This window comes from Mustelus asterias, chromosome 15, assembly GCF_964213995.1.
Source record: "Mustelus asterias chromosome 15, sMusAst1.hap1.1, whole genome shotgun sequence".
Classification (NCBI taxonomy): domain Eukaryota; kingdom Metazoa; phylum Chordata; class Chondrichthyes; order Carcharhiniformes; family Triakidae; genus Mustelus; species Mustelus asterias.
The window spans coordinates 101,534,530-101,555,833 of record NC_135815.1 but is presented as its reverse complement, the minus strand read 5'-3'; the positions used below and the strand labels follow the sequence as shown (position 1 = coordinate 101,555,833).

Below are 21,304 nucleotides of genomic sequence, written 5' to 3'. Positions count from 1 at the left end.
GCGATGCAGTGTTAGAGCAGGAAACTGGATTGTGATTCAGGATTGCTTTTTCAGGAAGTGAATCGGATCAGTAATCTTTGCTGAGTTTTACCCTTGGTCTGTTCCAGACAGTCTGTGCTTGGTGTGACATTCTGTGACGGGGATTCATCCTCTGATCTCTCACACATTTCCCCAAAAGGGGTAAATGATCTGTAGATGAACTAAGTTCAATGTGGATGAGATCCCTACCTTTCCAGTTCAGTGACTGTGTGCACATGTGTCTGCCTCTTGTGTCTGGTGGGGAATCCCTGTGGGGAAATTAGTCTGTGAAATTGTCGGTGTTGTTTTGGTTCTTTGGCTCACCAGAAACAACATATGGAATTTGGTAACTTGGCAATGCCCAGCATATACAACATAAAGATCTATCACTTGTAGGTAACTCATTGCCAAAAATAGCATTTGGCAAGATTTTGTCATTATTTGCATATTCGAATGCTCATAATTGTGTAATCGTTTTATTTTATACTTGATTTTTATTTTAATGTTCTGAATTATGATTTATCAATCTAGTAGGCAGCACGGTGGCACAGTGGTCAGCACTGCTGCCTCACAGCGCCAGGGACCGGGGTTCAATTCCTGGCTTGGGTCAATGTCTGTGTGGAGTCTGCACATTCTCCCCGTGTCTGCGTGGGTTTCCTCCGGGTGCTCCAGTTTCCTCCCCAGTCCAAAAGACGTGCAGGTTAGGCGGATTGGCTGTGCTAAATTGGCCTTAGCATCCTAAAATGTAAAGTTTGGTGGGGTAAATAGATGAGGTTACGGGAATAGGGCAGGGGTGGGCCTGGATAAGATGCTTTGTCGGAGAGTTGGTGCAGACTCGATGGACTGAATGTCTTCTTCTGCACTGTAGGGATTCCATTCGATGATCTATCTCTGTTTTCTTTTAACCCTTTGCTTTCTGTCCACTAACGACCTTCTGTCCACCCAATAACACCATGGAAATCTGAATCAGTGGGGACAGTCAGGAGATCAGGCAGTCGGTGTCAGAGGAACACCAGCTTTAGAATCCATCACTGCAACTTCCACAGGCCAGCAGCACTGAGAAAGAAATGGGAGGGTTTCGGCAGTGCCTGGCTGGTGTAGAGATGGTGAGGTGGCCAGAGGATGAATGGTTAAAGAGCGAGGCAAAAGGAGATCTAATGAGAGGAACTGAATAAAAAGCAGAAATTGGGAACTTCGCCTTTTGGACAGACACCATTCGCCCTTCTCTAAGAGAAAATCCAACTATCGCCTCTTGACATTCAATGGCATCACCATCACTGAATCTCCCACTACCAACATCCTGGGAGTTACCATCACTGAATCTCCCACTACCAACATCCTGGGAGTTACCATCACTGAATCCCCCACTATCAACATCCTGGGGGTTACCATCACTGAATCCCCCACTATCAACATCCTGGGAGTTACCATCACTGAATCCCCCACTATCAACATCCTGGGAGTTACCATCACTGAATCCCCCACTATCAACATCCTGGGAGTTACCATCACTGAATCCCCCACTATCAACATCCTGGGGGTTACCATCACTGAATCCCCCACTATCAACATCCTGGAGGGTACCATTGATCAGAAACTGGACTAGCCATATAAATACTGTGGTTACCAGAGCAGGTCAGAGGTTGGGAATCCTGCGGCGAGTAACTCACATCCTAACTCCCCAAAGTCTGTCCACCATTTCCAAGGCACAAGTCAGGAGTGTGATGGAATACTCACCAATTGCCTGAAACTTAACACCATTCAGGACAAAGCAGCCCATTTGATTGGCACCCCATTCACCACCTTAAACCTGCACCAGTGGCAGCAGGTGTTTACCATCCGCACTGCAGCAACTCACCAAGGCTCCTTCAACAGCACCTTCCAAACACATGACCACCACCCTCGAGAAGGACAAGAGCAGCAGACACATGGGAACATCACCAGCTGCAAATTCCACTCTAAATCACACAGCATTTCTGATTTGGAAATATATCGCTACAATTGCTTCATAATCCAGCTTGAGCTGCAATTGATTTTGATTTGATTTATTATTGTCACATGTATTAGTATACAGCGAAAAGTATTGTTCCTTGCGCGCTATACAGACAAAGCTTACCATTCATAGAGAAGGAAACGAGAGGGTGCAGAATGTAGTGTTACAGTCATAGCTAGGGTGTAGAGAAAGATCAACTTAACGTGAGGTAGGTCCATTCAAAAGTCTGACAGCAGCAGGGAAGAAGCTGTTCTTGAGTCGGTTGGTATGTGTCCTCAGACTTTTGTATTTTTTTTCCCGACGGAAGAAGATGGAAGAGAGAATGTCCGGGTTGCGTGGGGTCCATAATTATGCTGGCTGCTTTGCCGAGGCAGCGGGAAGTGTAGACAGAGTCAATGGATGGGAGGTTGGTTTGTGTGATGGATTAGGCTTTGTTCACAACCCTTCGTAGTTTTTGCGATCTTAGACAGAGCAGGAGCCATACCAAGCTGTGATACAAGCAGAAAGAATGCTTTCTATGGTGCATCTGTAAAAGTTGGTGAGAGTCGTAGTGGACATGCCAAATTTCCTTAGCCTCCTGAGAAAGTAGAGGTGTTGGTTCTTAACTATAGTGTCGGCATGTGGGAACCAGGATAGATTGTTGGTGATCTGGACACCTAGAAACTTGAAGTTCTCGATCCTTTCTACTTCGACCCCTTTGATGTAGACAGGGCCATACCCTCCACTACGCTTCCTGAAGTTGATGACAATCTCCTTTGTTTTGCTGATATTGAGGGAGAGATCATTGTTGCCGCACCAGTTCACCAGATGCTCTATCTCATTCCTGTTCTCTGTCTCGTCATTGTTTGAGATCCGACGCACTACGGTGGTGTCGTCAGCAAACTTGAAAATCGAATTGGAGGGGAATTTGGCCACACAGTATTGGTGTGTAAGGAGTATAGTAGGGGGCTGAGAACACAGGCTTGTGGGGCACCGGTGTTGAGGATGATTGTGGAGGAGGTGTTGTTGCCTATCCTTACTGATTGTGGTCTGTGAGTTAGGAAGTTCAGGATCCAGTCGCAGAGGGAGGAGCCGAGGCCCAGGCCACGGAGTTTGGTGATGAATTTTGTAGGCTTCATTGCTTCATACTGTCCCTTGAGCTATAACGGTCCAACGAGGCAGCTAATCCTTTGCCCACACACTGTGCCCACCTTGGCATTGTACGTCTGTTTTAAACATCTGTCCGTGATACTTCATGGCGCGTGAATGCTGCAGATGTCTTGAAGATTATTATCAGCACAAACATCAGCACCTGCTGTCTCATGTTTCCGAATCACCAAGATAAGGAAGCAATCAGAATCCCTCAAATTACTGATTTCTTATGAGGTGTTGCTCAGTGAATTACGGATAGATTTTATCCGATTTCGGTCAGCGAGCGTGTAATCTTGCCAGGGGAAGAAACCGTCAATTAAAGGCTGGCCAGGGTGAATTGTGGCCGTGCGTGGGTCCCGTGGTGATGGCAGGAACTTGGCAAAGGCTGGGCTGACCAGTGACCCGGGAGGAAAATGAACGGAGGCCAGGCAGCTGAAGGAAGAGGGATTGGGAGGACGGGCCACGGACATGGCCAAGACACCATTGACAATTGGGCCTGATGTTGGCCTCTGCACCATGTGGGCACGGCAGGCTGCCAGTGTTGGTGGGCACTGAGCTCCACACCTCACTGCTGACCGCCTGTGGTCTCTGGGACTGGCAATGAGTACCCAGGGTCATGTCCTACCATGGGATGACAGGAGGAGGGCACTCCACCAGACCACGAGGACCTGGGCAGAGGTGGCTGCGCTGGTGGCTGGACTGACCCAGGCACTGGAGGCTCCAGTGGGTTGAAATGTTCACAAATATCTTACAAAACTGGAGAGTTCCAACAACAAGTTAAACTCTGCAAAACGCTCAGGAGAAACTGTCGGAAATTAGTCCAGTAAATCAAGAGGAAGCTCTCGGTAACTCCTGCCTCCTCACCCTGTCGATGTCCCTGTCTTCTTCCTTTGACTGGCAATGAGTACCCAGGGTCATTAAGGTCGACACACGACAGCGCAGAGTCGCTGAGCAGAAACTGATAGCCAAGTTCCGCACACACAAGGACGGCCTCAACCGGGATATTGGGTTTATGTCACACTATTTGTAACTCCCACAGTTGCGTGGACTTGCAGAGTTTCACTGGCTGTCTTGTCTGGAGACAATACACATCTTTTTAGCCTGTCTTGATGCTCTCTCCACTCCCATTGTTTTGTTTCTTAAAGACTGGATTAGTTGTAAGTATTCGCATTCCAACCATTATTCATGTAAATTGAGTCTGTGTCTTTATAAGTTCTGTTTGTGAACAGAACTCCCACTCACCTGAAGAAGGGGCTTAGAGCCTCGAAAGCTTGTGTGGCTTTTGCTACCAAATAAACCTGTTGGACTTTAACCTGGTGTTGTTAAACTTCTTACTGTGTTTACCCCAGTCCAACGCCGGCATCTCCACATCATTCTTCCTTTGATCCCATCCTTGGGTAACAATTTGACAAATGTGGATTGGCTGCTTGCGTGTGTGTCGACCCAAAACTCGCATGGGCAATGTCAAATTTCACTCCATTAACCCTTTAATGAGCTTAATGAGCGTTTTAATTGTCAGTGGATATGTAACCCACTCCTGCTCGCACCTTCCAACTGAAATATCACGCGACTGTGCGATGATTTTGGAATGTGTGTCTGACGTCTTCTTGCGCCTTTTTGCCCGCTTCTGGGTTGGGTGCGCATCTGCCCACGACGCGTTTAGTTCTGGCCGTAGTTTCTTGTAGTGAGAATCTCAGTACGTTTTCAGAGAAGGTAAATGTCCTCAAATCAATGTCAGTTTTTGGCGCTTTTTAAACTCTGACTTAAAATTGCTTGTTTAGTCCAAATTCTGACGTCTGTCTTTGTGTCATTGGCCATCACAGCTCCATGATGTCATTGCTGTAGTTCTTGCTACTTATTGGTTTCAGCCAGATTTTCTGACTTTTTGGCCTCTTGCTAAACGTTAGACCATAAGATATGGAAGCAGAATTAGGCCGTTCAGCCCATCGCCACTCAATCATGGCTGATAGGCTTCTCAACCCCATTCTTCCGCCTTTTCCCCGTAATCTTTGATCCCCTTGCCAATCAACAGCCTATCTATCTCTGTATTAAATACACTCAATGACCTGACCTCCACAGGCTTCTGTGGCAATGAATTCCACAGATTCCCCACCCTCTGGCTGAAGAAATTCCTCCTCATCTAAAGGGTCGTCATTTACTCTGAGGCTGTGCCCTCGGATCCTCCGACTAATGGAAACATCTACCCCATGTCCACTCTAAGCATTATTTTCTATCACAGATGAATCATTGCGTTTGTCTGTAGTAAGAAAGTGTTTACAGTTTTTAACCAGTTACTTTAGTTCCAAAAGCCTGTTGGCCTTCACAGCCCATGTTTGGGAGATTCAGTCAGTTCCTGTGTGTGCACCTGTTCAGTATTTCATGAATCGATCTGTGTTCCAAGTCTCTGAGATCCGGGAAGGGGTGCCAGGAGTTGAGCTGGAGTACATACCCTTACTTATGCTAAAACACAGAGTCTGAGTGAAGCAGCCAACCAAGATGTTTTGTGCTTATGCCTTAGGTGTTTGCTGGGCAGTGATGGAGATGAGGTCACAATAAGGAGGGATATTCAGACTAAAGTCCATTGGGCAGGATGCATGGATGTCTTTTTGTGGTTTTCCCCAATTGGGTTTAACACCCTCAGGATAACAGCCACTCGATAGCCAGGAAACCTGCCCAAACCTAAATCCGAGCTGCCAGGGATGGAATTCCCACGTTGAATTGAAGATGCGAGTTGGTGCATTAATCGACTAGCAAAGTGTGTTCCAATGGGCAGGGAGTGGACAATGGGTTTTCCCACTGACACCTCTCCGTGACCAGTGCCGTATGAAGACCGGGTGAAGATCATCGATCTGTCCCTATTGAAGGGGAGGTGGCGTGGGGTGGGGTGGGGTGGGGGGCGGGGGGAAAGGGGGGAAGCAGTGAATCGAGAGAGAGAGGAAGAGGAATAATTTTGGAAGAGGAATTGCTGTGGCGGGAGAAACCTGTCCCCGCTGTTCACATTTATTCTTCATTGACTGGAAAGATTTAACATCCAACATTTTCCAAGGTAATTTTTGATGTTTGTTTCTGTTCTCTGGAAGCTCCCTGCAGTTGGGCTGGCCTCATTGGTAAATTATAAATCACGGTTATAATCCTGACCAATCAGAGTGTCAGAAATAAATCTAAAGTCAGGGAGACCAACTTTACACCGATGTGAGAAATCTGCCCGCAGTCTCACCGTCACTGTGCATTACGTTGCTGTGTTCCTGTGGTCACATTATCAGTAACCCCCACAGCTTGCCTCCTGGACTTGCAGGCTGTCCTGTCTGGAGACAATACACATCTCTTTAACCTGTGCTTAATGCTCCCTCCACCCACATTGTCTGTATCTTTAAGACCTGGCTGGTTGTAGGGATTCGCATTCTAATCAGTATTCTGTAACTTGATTTTGTGTCTCTGTGCACTGTTTGAGAGCAGATTTCCACTCCATCTGACGAAGGAGCAGCGCTCCGAAAGCTTATGGTGTTTGCTACCAAATAAACCTGTTGGACTTTAACCTGGTGTTGTGAGACTTCTTACTGTGTTCACCCCAGTCCAACGCCAGCATCGCCACCTCATGCTTCTATAACAGGCCAGATTACAGCAATGTCAGACCCAACAGTGAGCTGGCTGGAAGGTCCACTCGGGGAATGTTTTCAAAAGGTAGGGGGAGCGTTCTAACCGGAGAGAGGGACTGGGGCTTCCATAGATGTGGAAGCAGAGTTACTGTGGTGCTTGAGGGATGGACAAGCATTGGAATCGGGTCAAGAGAGATGATGTTGTGTGGGGCGAGTGGAGAGGGCAGCGGTCATTTGATGCTGACCTTGAGAAGCTGATGAGGAAGAGATTGGAGAAAGCCGGTCCGGGGAGGGGGTGCAGGGGGGTGGGAGATAAAGCTTCCAATAGAAGCTTCAAGGGAAACAGTGACAAGCAGAGGTTGACTGTCAGAGGTGGGATTCAGCAATGGAATCAAGTGGATTCCCCCCAGCACAGGAACAGGCCCTTGGGCCCTCCAAGTAAGAGGATAGCTCAGATCCTGCCAGTGTTGAGCTGTAGAAAGTGTGGGCCACCCATCAGTTGATACAGGAAATTTGTATAGTGCAATAACAATGAAGCATGGGGCTGGCTATGGTCAGTCTATATCGTCATGAGCTTTACAAATGGTTATGTCTTGAACTGTACCAAGTAAAGCAGAGAATTCCAGATAAACACCTCTGTTGAGAGACATGTGACCCAGTTGTTTAAAGTTTATTATTTATTAGTGTCACAAGTAGGCTTACATTAACACTGCAATGAAGTTACTGTGAAAATCCCCTAGTCGCCACACTCTGGCGCCTGTTCGGGTACACTGAGGGGGAATTTAGCATGGCCAATGCACCCTAACCAGCGCGTCTTTCAGACTGTGGGAGGAAACCGGAGCACCCGGAGGAAACTCACAGACACGGGGAGAACGTGAAGACACCACACAGACAGTGACCCGAGGCTGGAATTGAACCCAGACTCTGGCGCTGTGAGGCAGCAGTGATAACCTCTGTGCCACCGTGCCTCCCTTTGTATTAACTCCCCGGTAACTAATGTTTAAGCTATGTTGATTTTTGTTACAGCAAAGTCTTAAAAGGTGAAATCATGTCCTTTGATTCTTTCCACCAGTTGCTGGGGAATGAATCTCCAGTTCCACGGGAATTATAACCATATATAAAAAGCTGTCTTTCTGATAGAGTGCGTGTTGGTCTGGATTGTGAGTATTGCTGGCAAGGCCAGCATTTGCTCTTGAACAGAGACGGTGATTTAGAGTCACTATATTGCTGTGGCTCTGGAGTCACATGTAGGTCAGACCAGGTAAGGACAGCAGATTTCCTTCCTTAAAGGATATGAGTGAACCGGATGGGTTTTTCCAACAATTGATGATGGTTTCAAGGTCACCATTACCGAGACTGGTTTGGCAATTCCTGGTTATAACTTGAATTCCACCAGTTGCCATTGTGGGATTTGAATCTTTTTGACTCCTGAACATGAGCCTGGGCCTCCTGACATTACCATTATGTCACCATCTCCCCCATATCCTAACTTGCACCAAGTCCCATTCACCAGTCACCCCTGTGCTCCCCGACTCATGTTGCCCCCCCACCAATACACCCACCCCAGTCAAGCAACACCCCAAATGAAAATTCTCATCCTTGTTTTCAGATCTCCCCATGGCTTTGCCCCTCCCTAACTCTGTCATCTCCTCCCCAATCCTCTGTGTTATAGAATCACAGAATCCTACTGTGCAGAAGTAGGCCATTTGGCCCATCGAGTCTGCACTGACAGAGCCATCAAGAGTATAGAAACACAGAGGGACCTAGGTGTGCCAGTCCACAAATCCTTGAAGGTGGCAACACAGGTGGAGAAGGTGGTGAAGAAGGCATATGGTATGCTTGCCTTTCTAGGACGGGGTATAGAGTATAAAAGCTGGAGTCTGATGATGCAGCTGTATAGAACGCTGGTTAGGCCACATTTGGAGTACTGCGTCCAGTTCTGGTCGCCGCACTACCAGAAGGACGTGGAGGCGTTAGAGAGAGTGCAGAGAAGGTTTACCAGGCTGTTGCCTGGTATGGAGGGTCTTAGCTATGAGGAGAGATTGGGTAAACTGGGCTTGTTCTCCCTGGAAAGACGGCGAATGAGGGGAGATCTAATAGAGGTGTACAAGATTATGAAGGGGATAGATAGGGTGAACAGTGGGAAGCTTTTTCCCAGATCAGAAGTGACCATCACGAGGGGTCACGGGCTCAAGGAGAGAGGGGCGAAGTATAACTCAGATATTAGAGGGATGTTTTTTACACAGAGGGTGGTGGGGGCCTGGAATGCACTGCCAAGTAGGGTGGTGGAGGCAGACACGCTGGCATCGTTTAAGACTTACCTGGATAGTCACATGAGCAGCCTGGGAATGGAGGGATACAAACGATTGGTCTAGTTGGACCAAGGAGCGGCACAGGCTTGGAGGGCCGAAGGGCCTGTTTCCTGTGCTGTACTGTTCTTTGTTCTTAATCCCACCCAGGCCCTATTCCCATAACCCCACATCTTTACCCTAGCTAATCCCCCTGACACTAGGGGCAATTTAGCACGGCCAATCCACCTAACAGGCATATCTTTGGAGTGTGGGAGGAAACCGGAGCACCTGGAGGAAAGCCACACAGACACAGTTATCTCTGCTCCTCCGGTTGTTGCCTCCTTAGCATCTCTGATTTCATAATTGCTGTTCCATTTGTGGTTGTGACTCCAGCTGCCTGTGTCCTTGGCTCTGGAATCTCCTCTCTATAACCTCTCCCTCTCTCTCCCCCCCTCTCTCTCTCTCTTTCTCACTCTGCCCCTCTCTCTCTCCCCCTCTCTTTCTCCCCCTCTCTCTCTCGCCCTCTCCCTCCCTTTAAGACATTTCTTAAACATATCTCTGTGACCAAGTTTTTGACCTGATCTAATGTAGTCTCCTGTGACACAGTGTCTAATTCTGTTTGCCGATCGCTCCTTTAGTATGGTTTACTCTGTTCGAGGTGCTATATAGGCAGACGGAGATTGGAGTAACATTGAAAGGGTTAATCACTAATGGCGAAGGAAGGAGGTCATTAATCCTTTAGTTAAAGATGGATTAATGGCAAAGTTTGTGAAACTATTGTAGGCAGGATTTTAAATAACTAATTGTTACAGGACGTGTCGCTACATGTCGGTGGGATGGAGAGAATGTGATCTTTTATGGTTTGGGCTAAAGTATAATTTTTGAGCCTCCTTTGCACCACTGATTCCCAAACCAATGGTGTTCTGGGTCTCTCCCACAAACTGAAACAGCAATTCAACATCTCCACCATCAAGCTCATTCATAGTCTTAAAGACTGCTCTCCAGCCATCCCCACTGCCCCGACCGTTCCTTATCCAGGCTGGAGATTCCCCCCCAGCCCGTTCAGCCTCTGCCTAGGGTTGCCCAAAAGCACAAGAGCTTCTTGAAGACAGCAGTGGCTGTGATCAAACATTCTGAGAGAAGATTGGCTACTGGACCTCGAAATAGTGGAAAATGTGAATCACAGACTCTCCTGAATGGGCATATTATGGCAGGAATTCAGAACATGTTTAAGATCCATTTGTCACTCAACATGAGGAATTTGGGAATATCATTCGCTGTGTAAGTTCTGCATTACGTTGTAACGATTTCAGTTTGTAAAGATTACAAGTTTGAAAGGGGACTGCATCGCTTTGGATCTGGTTTCTGCTCTTGAATTTTACATTAAAAAAGTTGGAAATGTGATCAGCCTGACTCTGACTGTTCAATATCCCCCCACCGCCCCGCCCCGCCGTTGTTTCATAGAATCCTACAGTGCAGAAGGAGGCCATTCAGCCCATCGAGTCTGCACCGACCACAATCCCACCCAGCCCCTATCCCCATAACCCCACATATTTACCCTGCTAATCCCCCTGACACTAAGTGTCAATTTAGCATGATCAATCAACCCAACCCGGGGGAAACCGGAGCACCCGGAGGAAACCCACGCAGACACGGGGAGAACGTGCAGACTCCACACAGACAGTGACCGGAGCTGGGAATTGAACCCGAGTCGCTGGCGCTGTGAGGCAGCAGTGCTAACCACTGTGCCGGGCCTCCCCTCATCTCCCCTCCCCTGTCCCCTCCCCTCCCCTCGCCTTGCCTCCCCCATCTTCCCTCTCCCCCCTCGCCTCGTCTCCCCTCCCCTTGTCTCTGTGAAGTTGCTTGGAAGGGGGTGAATGATTCTCTGCGCAGGGATTGTAGTCCTGGGGACGAGCATGTTTTAACTTGTCCTGTTACGTAGCTGCAGGATCGGGTAAAGTAAAGGTTATTGTCCTGTCGTTTGGCAAAGAAACTAATTTGTGGGGCCCCCACTATTCAAGTGTTAATTAAAACATTTGATAGGAGTGTGATGCCCTGTGCTGGGGAGGGGGTTGTGTGTGTGTGTGTGTGTGTGTGTGTGTTGGGGGGGCGGGTTTACCACAGCTAAAACTGGAAAGGCCACACTCGCTGTTTGGTAACAGAATTGTTTGGCATGACAACAGTTCTTGTGGCCAATTAATAACCTCAGGAATTTCCCAGTGGGTGGTAAGTGCTGAAAAGGTTCACCTACCTGATTATTGAGGATCCCTCAAGATGTCTTGCAGCAGGAGGGAGAATATAACAAGCGTGTTCCTCTCCAAGGGGAGGCCTGTAATACCAGGTCTCACTCAAATCTACAGTGAGGAGCCAGACTGAAGCAACACTTAACCTACAAACATATCAGTGAGGAGTTTAGAACAGTAACAGATTGAAACATCCTGAGGGGAGTTGACAGGGTGAGTGTGGACAGGATGCTTCCTTGTGTGGAAGAATCTAAAACCAGGGGTCACTGTTTAAAAAGGAGGCATTGCTCATTTAAGATGGAGATGAGGAGAATTTCTTTCTCTGAGGGCTGTGAGTCTTTGGAACTTTTTTCCTGAAAAGACAGTGGAAGCAGAGGCTTAGAGCAGGAAAGGCCACTCTGCCCCTCAAGCCTGCTCCCCCATTCAATAAGAACATGGCTGATCTGATTGTAACTCAACCCCACCTTCCGGCCAACCCCCGATAATCTTTCACCCTCCTTGGAGAATCCATCCACATCTGCTTTAAAAACATTCAAAGACTTTGCTTCCACCACCTTCTCAGGAAGAGAGAAAAGTCCTGTTTAACTAACTTAACTAAATCCTTAGATTTACAAGGATGTTGCCAGGACTCAAGGGACTGAGTTATAGGGAGAGATTGGACAGGCTAGGACTTTTTTCTTTGGCGGGTAAGAGACTGAGGGGTGATCTTATCGAGGTGTATAAGATCATGAGAGGCATGGATAGGGTGAATGCAGTCAGTCTTTTTCCCAGGGTTGGGGAATTGAGAACTAGAGGACATAGGTTTAAGTTAAGAGGGGAAAGAATGAATGGGAACCTGAATGAGCTGCCGGGGGAAGTGGTTGAGGCAGGGACATTGACAACATTTAAAAGGCATTTGGACAGATACATGGATAGGAGAGGTTTAGAGGGATATGGGCCAAGTTTAGGCAAATGGGGTTAGTGTGGATGGGCATTTTGGTCGGCATGGACCAGTTTGGGCCGAAGGGCCTGTCTCCGTGCTGTAAAACTGTACGATTCTATGACTCTATAAGTTGCTAGGGTTTTCTGAGGAGGTCACTGAGAAGGTTGAGGGTAATGCGGTTGATGTGGTGTTTATGGATTTTCAAAAGATATTTGATACAGTGCCACGCAACAACGAAATTCATGGAATAAAAGGGAAAGTAGACACTTGGACACGAGATTGGCTGAGCGACAGGGAACAGAGAGCAATATGAATTAGTTGTTTTTCTGATTGGTGGAAGGTTTGTAATGGAGTTCCCCAGGAGTCAGTGTTGGGACCCTTGTTCTTCCGGTTCTCTATTAATAACCTACGCCAGAAATCTCTAATCTCACCCGTGGCTGGGATTATCTGGTCCCGCTGCGGTGAATGAAGTTTACGCTGAGCGCCAAAATCTCCATTCCCACTGCCAGAGGTGTGGGAATGGGTGATACTCCCCCCTAAGACATTGGTGTTTAGGGCATGATTTCAAAATTTGTAGATGATATGAAGATTGAAATATTGTCAACTGTGATGAGGATAGTCTTGAACTTTAGATGAATGAGGGGGGGATCTCTTAGAGACTTATAAAATTCTAACAGGACTAGACAGGGTAGATGCAGGGAGGATGTTCCCAAAAGTGGGGGAGTCCAGGACCAGGGGGTCACAGTCTGAGGATTCAGGGTAGACCATTTAGCGTGGAGATGAAGAGACATTTTTTCACCCAAAGGGTGGTGAGTCTGTGGAATTCATTACCACAGGAAGCAGTTGATGCCAAAACATTGAATGTATTCAAGAGGCGGCTGGATATAGCACTTGGGGCGAATGGGATCAAAGGTTATGGGGAGAAAGCAGGATTAGGCTATTGAGTTGGACGATCAGCCATGATTGTAATGAATGGTGGAGCAGGCTCGAAGGGCCGAATGGCCTCCTCCTGCTCCTATCTTCTATGTTTCTATGTTTCAAAAGGACATAGACATATTGAATGGCCAGGAATGCGATAGAGAATCTGGTGAACTGGTGCGGCAACAATAATCTCTCCCTCAATGTCAACAAAACGAAGGAGATTGTCATTGACTTCAGGAAGCGTAAGAGAGAACATGCCCCTGTCTGCGTCAATGGGGATGAAGTAAAAATGGTCGAGAGCTTCAGGTTTTTAGGTGTCCAGATCACCAACAACCTGTCCTGGTCCCCCCATGCCGACACTATAGTTAAGAAAGCTCACCAACACCTCTACTTTCTCAGGAGACTAAGGAAATTTGGCATGTCCGCTACAACTCTCACCAACTTTTACAGATGCACCATAGAAAGCATTATTTCAGGTTGTATCACAGCTTGGTATGGCTCCTGCTCTGCCCAAGACTGCAAGGAACTACAAAAGGTCGTGAATGCAGCCCAATCCATCACGCAAACCAGCCTCCCATCCATTGACTCTGTCTACACTTCCCGTTACCTCGGAAAAGCAGCCAGCATAATTAAGGACCCCACGCACCCCGGACATTCCCTCTTCCACCTCCTTCCTTCTGGAAAAAGATACAAAAGTCTGAGGTCACGTACCAACCGACTCAAGAACAGCTTCTTCCCTGCTGCTGTCAGACTTTTGAATGGACCTACCTCGCATTAAGTTGATCTTTCTCTACACCCTAGCTATGACTGTAACACTACATTCTGCACTCTGTCATTTCCTTCTCTATGAACGGTATGCTTTGTCTGAGCAAGAAACAATACTTTTCACTGTATGTTAATACATGTGACAATAATAAATCAAATCAAAAATACTGGTCTATTGGACAGACAAATGACAGATCTAGTTCAACACAGAGAAGAGTGAAGTGATTAATTTGAACAGGAAGAGGATGGAGAGACAGTTTGGAATAAAGGGAGAAACTCTAAGAGGTGCAGGAAGAGGGACCTCAGTATTTATGTACATAAGTCCTTGAGGATGGCAGGCCATATTGAAACAGGAGTAAATAAAGCGTATGGTATCCTACTTTATTAAGGATATTGAGTACAAAGTACAAGAGTAAGGAGGTCACATTGAACTTGCATAAGACACTAGTTAGGCATCGTCTGGAGGCTGTGCACAGTTCTGAGCGCCATGCATGAGGAAGGATGTGAAAGCATTGGAGAGCATACAGAGGAGATTCACAAGGATAATCCCTGGGATAAAGAACTGCAGCTCTGAGGATAGATTGGAGAGATTAGGACTGTTTGCTTTGACAAAAAGAAGCTGGGATGGGACTTAATAGAGATATTGAAGAAACTGAGGAGTATGGACAGGTTAAATAGTGAGAAACTGTTCCCTCTCGAGAGAACATCAGGAACCAGAAAGCACAGGTTCAACATTGGCAAACATGGGTGGCACAGTGGTTAGCACTGCTGTCTCACAGCGCCAGGGATCTGGGTTCGATTCCCGGCTTGGGTCAGTGTCTGTGTGGAGTTTGCACGTTCTCCCCGTGTCTGCGTGGGTTTCCTCCGGCTGCTCCGGTTTCCCCCCACAGTCCAAAGATGTGTGGGTTAGGTGGATTGACCATGCTAAATTGCCCCTTAGTGTCAGGGGGATTAGCAGGGTAAATGCATGGGGTTATGGGGATAGGGCCTGGGTGGGATTGTGGTCGGTGCAGACTCGATGGGCCGAATGGCCTCTTTCTGCAATGATGATTTTATTTTACCCAGATTGTGGTTGGAGTCTGGAACAAACTCCCTGAGAGGGTGGTGGAGGCAGCTTTGATTGAGGTATTCAAAAGGGAACTGGATTGTTATCTGAAAAGAATGTGCAAAGTTATGGGGAGAAGGCAGGAGAGTGGGACTGGGTAGAATGCTCTTTGAGAGCTAGTGCAGACTTACTGGGCCGAATGGCCTCCTTTACACTGTAAAGATTCTGTGAACCCATTTTTAAATCATTTAGTTCTGCCAATTTTCAGGATTTGTGTACATGGACACCAAGGTCTCTCTCTCTCTCTCTGCTCACAAACACTTTTGAAAACCCTCCCATTATAATTGTACTGTCTTTACATAATCGTACTCCCAACGTGCACCTGGGGGGAGGGAGAGGTTAATATGAAAAACGGGATCCTGCAAAGCAACAGAAATATGAGAGAGAGAAATACAACGCGATCAAAAGTAAGATTGAGGTTTAATATTTCAGCTTTAAGTTCTGGTCACCCTATTATAGAAAGGATATTATTAAACTAGAAAGAGTGCAGAAAAGACTTACTAGGATGCTACCGGGACTTGATGGATTGAGTTATAAGGAGAGGCTGGATAGACTGGGACTTTTTTCTCTGGAGCGTAGGAGGCTGAGGGGTGACCTTATAGACGTCTATAAAATAATGAGGGGCACAGATCAGGTCGATAGTCAACACATTTTCCCAAAGGTAGGAGAGTCTAAAACTAGAGGGCATAAGTTTAGGGTGAGAGGGGAGAGATACAAAAGGGTTCAGAGGGGCAATTTTTTTACACAGAGGGTGGTGAGTGTCTGGAACAAGCTGCCAGAGGTAGTAGTAGAGGCGGGTACAATTTTGTCTTTTAAAAAGCGTTTTGACTGTTCATGGGTAAGATGGGTATAGAGGGATATGGGCCAAACTGGGACTAGTTTAGGGGTTTAAAAAAAAGGGCGGCATGGACAAGTTGGGCTGAAGGGCCTGTTTCCATGCTGTAAACCTCTATGACTCTATAATCTAGCTCAGCCTGGTTAGATCAATAGATCAGTCTATGGCCATTTGAGTTTGGTTTGGAACGGGGATGAGAGTGTGGACACAGCAACATGGGCTCTGAGTGGAGTGAGTTCTGTATTCCGGTGGGGTTTGTGTTGGCCAGCTATCCTCTGCTTGCTAAAATCCTTCGCCTCAATGTGCCCAGCTTCCTGATGAACACTCACGCCCGACAAACCTCTGTGCCAAAGGTGGATCCTGCCAAAATGGGGAAGTGTTGACTTGTGTATCCCGGAATCCTTGCATTCTAAAACTCCCGCAGCTGGGTGAAAAGCAGTTCTCAATGTACAGTGACACAGCGTGGTGCAATTGTGAATTTACAACGGTGTCAGTCAGAGCTCCCGAGGAACTACTTCCTCGTAGCACAGGGAGGAACTTCTTGGCTCCATGTCTCCTAGCAACAAGCTCAGGAATTGGCAAAGACTATAAAGGGAGAAGAATGTCAGTCTAGCTGGGAAAATGTGGACTCTCGCCAGGATTGATCAGAGCTTCTGAATTTCTCAAGGCCGATACTGGACTTAACGTTCTTTGAGCTGTGCCCTCAAACTGTGAAAATACATTTTTACTGAACCAAAGCTTGTGGAAGGTACTCTGTAAATGGAGGGGAAGATGGCTGATGTGGATCCATGCCTCTGTCCCCTATGCTTCTGTAAATTGTGTACCATCAAAGGAATTTTCTCATGACTGATTTTTTTACTTGATTTGATTTATTATTGTCACATGTATTAGTATACAGTGAAAAGTATTGTTTCTTGCGCGCTATACAGGCAAAGCATACCGTTCATAGAGTACACAGGGAAGAAGAAAGGAGAGGGTGCAGAATGTAGTGTTACAGTCATCTCAGGGTGTAGAGAAAGATCAACTTTTAGTGCGAGATAGGTCCTTCAAAAGTCTGACAGCAGCAGGGAAGAAGCTGTTCTTGAGTCGGTTGGTACGTGACCTCAGACTTCTGTGTCTTCTTCCTGATGGAAGTGGGTGGCAGAGAGAATGTTCGGGGTGCGTGGGATCCTTAATTATGCTGGCTGTTTTTCCGAGGCAGCGGGAAGTGTAGACAGAGTCAATGGATGGGAGGCTGGTTTGCGTGATGGATTGGGCTACATTCACAACCTTTTGTAGTTTCTTGCAGTCTTGGGCAGAGCAGGAGCCATACCAAGCTGTGATACAACCAGAAAGGGTGCTATCTATGGTGCATCTGTAAAAGTTGCTCAGAATTGGAAGGAGATTCCTGTGGAGCATAAGCACAGGAGGGGCTAGTTAGGCCGAATGGCCTGTTTCTGTGCTGTAAACGCACTGTAACTAACGATGTGTTTTTATTTTTCAGACAATGCCAGGTGTTGTAACTCTATTCGGTTTAGACCTTCATGGATGCGAAGATTGAGACCTTCTCCAACGTTTGAAAACCAGGAACTCTGAGAGGTTCAGTAAACGGAATAACCCTGAGTGAGTGGCGACTGGAGTAAACATTCTCACCCTGTCTGTCTGTCATTGTTCTCAAATTAATCCATCGCCATTCACTGTTAAAGCTTCCTCGGTGTTTGATTGAGTGAGTGAGTGAGTGAGTGAGTGAGTGAATGAGTGAGTGAGTGAGTGAGTGAGTGAGTGAGTGAGTGAGTGAGTGAGTGAGTGAGTGAGTGAATGAGTGAGTGAGTGAGTGAGTGAGTGAGTGAGTGAGTGAGTGAGTGAGTGAGTGAGTGAGTGAGTGAGTGAGTGAGTGAGTGAGTGAGGGAGGGAGGGAGGGAGGGAGGGATCATTGCAGCAAATGCAGCAGAAAAATGCCCAAATTGTTCTTCACTTTGCAACTCAAAAATCATTTTAGGAAAATTGATAACTGATCAAAGATCTATCCAAGCAGATGTCCAATCAATTTGGGAGATCTCAGCAGGTGAGAAATACAAATGTTCTGCGTGCACATTGTCCATTTTTTAGAAGGTAATTGGAAATTGGAACAATACATATTAAACTAGACTGTTGTTTAAATATTAAATTAGCTCCTGCACAGAAGCAGGGTCACTTACTGACCGAGAATACAAACTTTGTGTCTCTGTCTGTCTGTCTGTGCCTCTCTCTGTCTCTCTCTCTCTCTCTCTCTCTGTCTCTCTCTCTCTCTCTGTCTCTCTCTCTCTCTCTGTCTCTCTCTCCATTTCTCTCTCTATGTTTCTGTTTGTCTCTCTGTGTCTCTCTATCTCTCTCTGTTTCTGTCTCTCTCTCTATCTCTCTCTCTGTGTCGCTCTCTCTCTCTATCTCTCTGTGTCTCTCTCTCTATTTCTCTCTCTATGTCTCTGTCTATCTTTCTGTGTCTCTGTCTCTCTCTCTCTCTGTCTCTCTCTCTATCTCTATCTCTCTCTCTCTCTATGTCTCTGTCTCTCTCTCTCTATGTCTCTGTTTGTCTCTCTCTCTATCTCTCTATCTCTATCTCTTTATCTCTCTGTGTCTCAGTCTGGCTTTGTCAGTCTCTGTCTGTCTCTGGGAAAGCTAATAGAATGTAACTCTTTATTGAGAGGGGAATTGAATACAAAAGCAGGGAGGTTATGCACAGTTTTACAGAGCATTAGTGCGACCACATCTTGGTCTTCTTAGTTAAGGAAAGATGTAAATGTTAGAAGCAGTTCGGAGAAGGTTTACTAGACCAATACCAAGAATGGGCAGCTTGTCTTTTGAGGAAAGGTTGGAGAGGGTTACGTGTGTATCCAGTAGAGTTTAGAACAGTAAGAGGTGACTTGACTGAAACATATCAGATCCTGGCGGGTATTGACAGGGTGGGTGTGGAGAGGATGTTTCATCTTGTGGAAGAAAATAAAACCAGGGGCCACTGTTTAAAAATGAAGGGTCATTCACTCAAGACAGAGATGAGGAGAATTTGTTTTGAGGATAGCGAGTGTCTGGAACTCTCTTCCTCAGGAGGCAGAGGAAGCAGGAGCCTTTAAATATTTTTAATCAGAGCGAGATAGATTGTTAATTTAACAAGGGGGTGAAAGGTCAATGGGGTAGACGGGAATGTGGGGTTGAAGTTATAGTCAGATCAGCCAAGGAGCAGGCTCGAGGGCCGGATGGCCCTATCTACTCCCAGTTTGTATTTATGGATATTTGTCTGTCTCCCTCTCTCTCTCTGGCACTCTCTCTCTCTGGCGCTCTCTCTCACTGGCTCTTGCTCTATCTCTCCCCCTTTCTCTCTGTCTCTCTGTTTCTCTCTCTCTCTGGCTCTCGCTCTCTCTCTGGCCCTCGCTCTCTCTCTGGCCCTCGCTCGCTCTCTGGCTCTCGCTCTCTCTCTCTCTCCCCCTTTCTCTCTGTCTCTCTCTCTCTCGCTCTCTCTCTTTCTCTCTCTCTCGCTCTGGCTCTCTCTCTCTCTCGCTCTGGCTCTCTCTCTCGCTCTGGCTCTCTCTCTCTCTCGCTCTGGCTCTCTCTCTGTCTCTCTCTGGCCCTCACTCGCTCTCTCTCTCTCTCTCTCTGTGTCCCTCGTGCTGTCTCTGTTTTCTGGAGAAGCTGGCTGATATGTTGAATGGTTTCTTTTCTGGGCCACTCTGACTATATCCGAGGAATCTTGTCAGTGGAATCTATCATCTGAAAATGTGATGTTTTGTAAACAGAAAAGCAAATTTAATAATCGCTTCACTCCCTTTTTTGAAGGGTGTTGATATGCAGGAGCTGAATAAAAAACATTCCTACCCACATTCGGGATGTTCATCGAGAGGGATCCCATCAGAAAGCGGGAGCGACAATGTGACCTGCTCTCTGCCCAGTGAATCCTTACACTCTTCACTTCCTGGATATCAGCCCAGAACCTCCTCCCTTCCGCTTTCCCAGGCTTATGATTCAAATGGTCGAGTTGATCTGAAAATGATCCGATTCAATGTGTCCGCACCGAGATCCCTAAAGAAACTCGAGGTCGAAAAGGCAGAAGACCAGAGGTGTCTCTCCACTCCGAGGTACAGTACCTGTCTCGACACATCCACCTTCTCTCAGTGCATTCCCAGACGAAAGGCCACATTAAGCTCCCAACATGTCAACTTAAACAAATATCCGTCATTGGACCAAAATTCCAATGGGTGTCTTGCCTCTGCTGTGTCCAGCGGTAAGCCTCTTGCTGAAGCACAGAGTCTGCCCTACTCATCGCAGCACTGGGAACCAGGCTGTCCTGATATCTTCAGCTCATTTCGAGACAGGATGTCGCCTGATTGGGACCCTGATGAGGAATACCAAGCTCTGCTCGATTTTACATACCCCTTAAGACCAGGGCACCTCACCTCCAAGGACTATCTAGATGATGATGATGACTTGTCCTCGGACTCGTATTTGAAAGATTCAGGCATCATGGATGACAGCCCTTTGCCCTCTCTGTCCAGCACACTAATCACAAGCAACACTTCCTCATTGCCTCCTCACCACTCTGGCTCCAGCAACTCCACTAACCCAGCCTGGGAGCACAGCAGCTACAGGGAGGGGAATAACCTGGACTTACCCCATCATTCCTCCAGCCACTTCCACTTGTATAGCCAGCCTTCCAATTGGACCTCTCGCCCAAGTTATAAAGCCAGTGTCACGCCAAGAGTCTTTGCGGGGGGTCCTACAATCAATGAGGTGCAACTTTCCGAGGACTCTGTTGACCGTGCGATCACATCCGATTGCACCTTGGCCAATTCCATGATTGACTCCAGTTTCCTATCAAGGAACTCAAATGAAGAATCTTCCAATTGGTTAATCTCGGCAAAGGACCCTGCAGGCTTCATACTAACCACACAGATCCTTCCCTTACACAAGGAGTGGGAGAGTGATGAGGAGTTCCTAACTCTCCCGTACAAGCTAAATGAACTGGAAGTCTTGGCTCAGCAGCTGGACAAACTCTCCGTCCACTTGGACAACAATTCAGCGAGCGATGTGAATGGAGGGATTGTGAAGACGGGGGAGGACACGGACGTTCATGGTGGCTGTTCGGACGATAGCCTCATTGATCAGAGCTACAGCAGCGAGGTCGCCCAGCTGAGCTCCCAGTTGGGAAGTGCTCCTGGACACAGAGGCCAGGATCGACAGTGTGAAGATATAATCATTGATTTGAAAAAGGCCAATGACTTCATTGAAAAGCTGGGCAGGTGGCCTGCTTCTCAGCTGAAAGCCGGTGAACCAGTGGAACAAGGAAGTGAGGAGCAGAAGTATGATAGTCTCCTGGCCCATATTCAGGTAAAACTGCCCACTTCTTTTGGAAGCTCCATGTGTCAGTCTGATATCTGTTAGGGACCAGATCACGAACCTCAAGATATGTTTTGAAGCCAGACTAGACCCCAGCAATTTTCTATTTTGACATTAGAATCATAGAATCCCTACACTGCA

The 21,304-nt window shown here is 47.1% G+C and overlaps 1 protein-coding gene across 4 annotated transcripts in view; it reads left to right on the top strand.

The window, feature by feature from the left end:
• Positions 1-21,304, top strand: part of cep68 (centrosomal protein 68) — a 36,118-nt gene that overhangs the window by 827 nt on the left and 13,987 nt on the right. For 2 of the 4 annotated variants that reach the window (XM_078230413.1, XM_078230414.1), the window contains exons 2-3: positions 17,304-17,422; positions 19,622-21,154. In XM_078230413.1, the coding sequence (XP_078086539.1) occupies positions 19,817-21,154 (1,338 nt within the window). In that variant the 5' untranslated portion in view covers positions 17,304-17,422; positions 19,622-19,816. Of the gene's footprint in view, positions 1-17,303; positions 17,423-19,606; positions 21,155-21,304 lie in introns of all 4 variants that reach the window. The other 2 variants (XM_078230411.1, XM_078230412.1) reach the window with 1 other exon arrangement.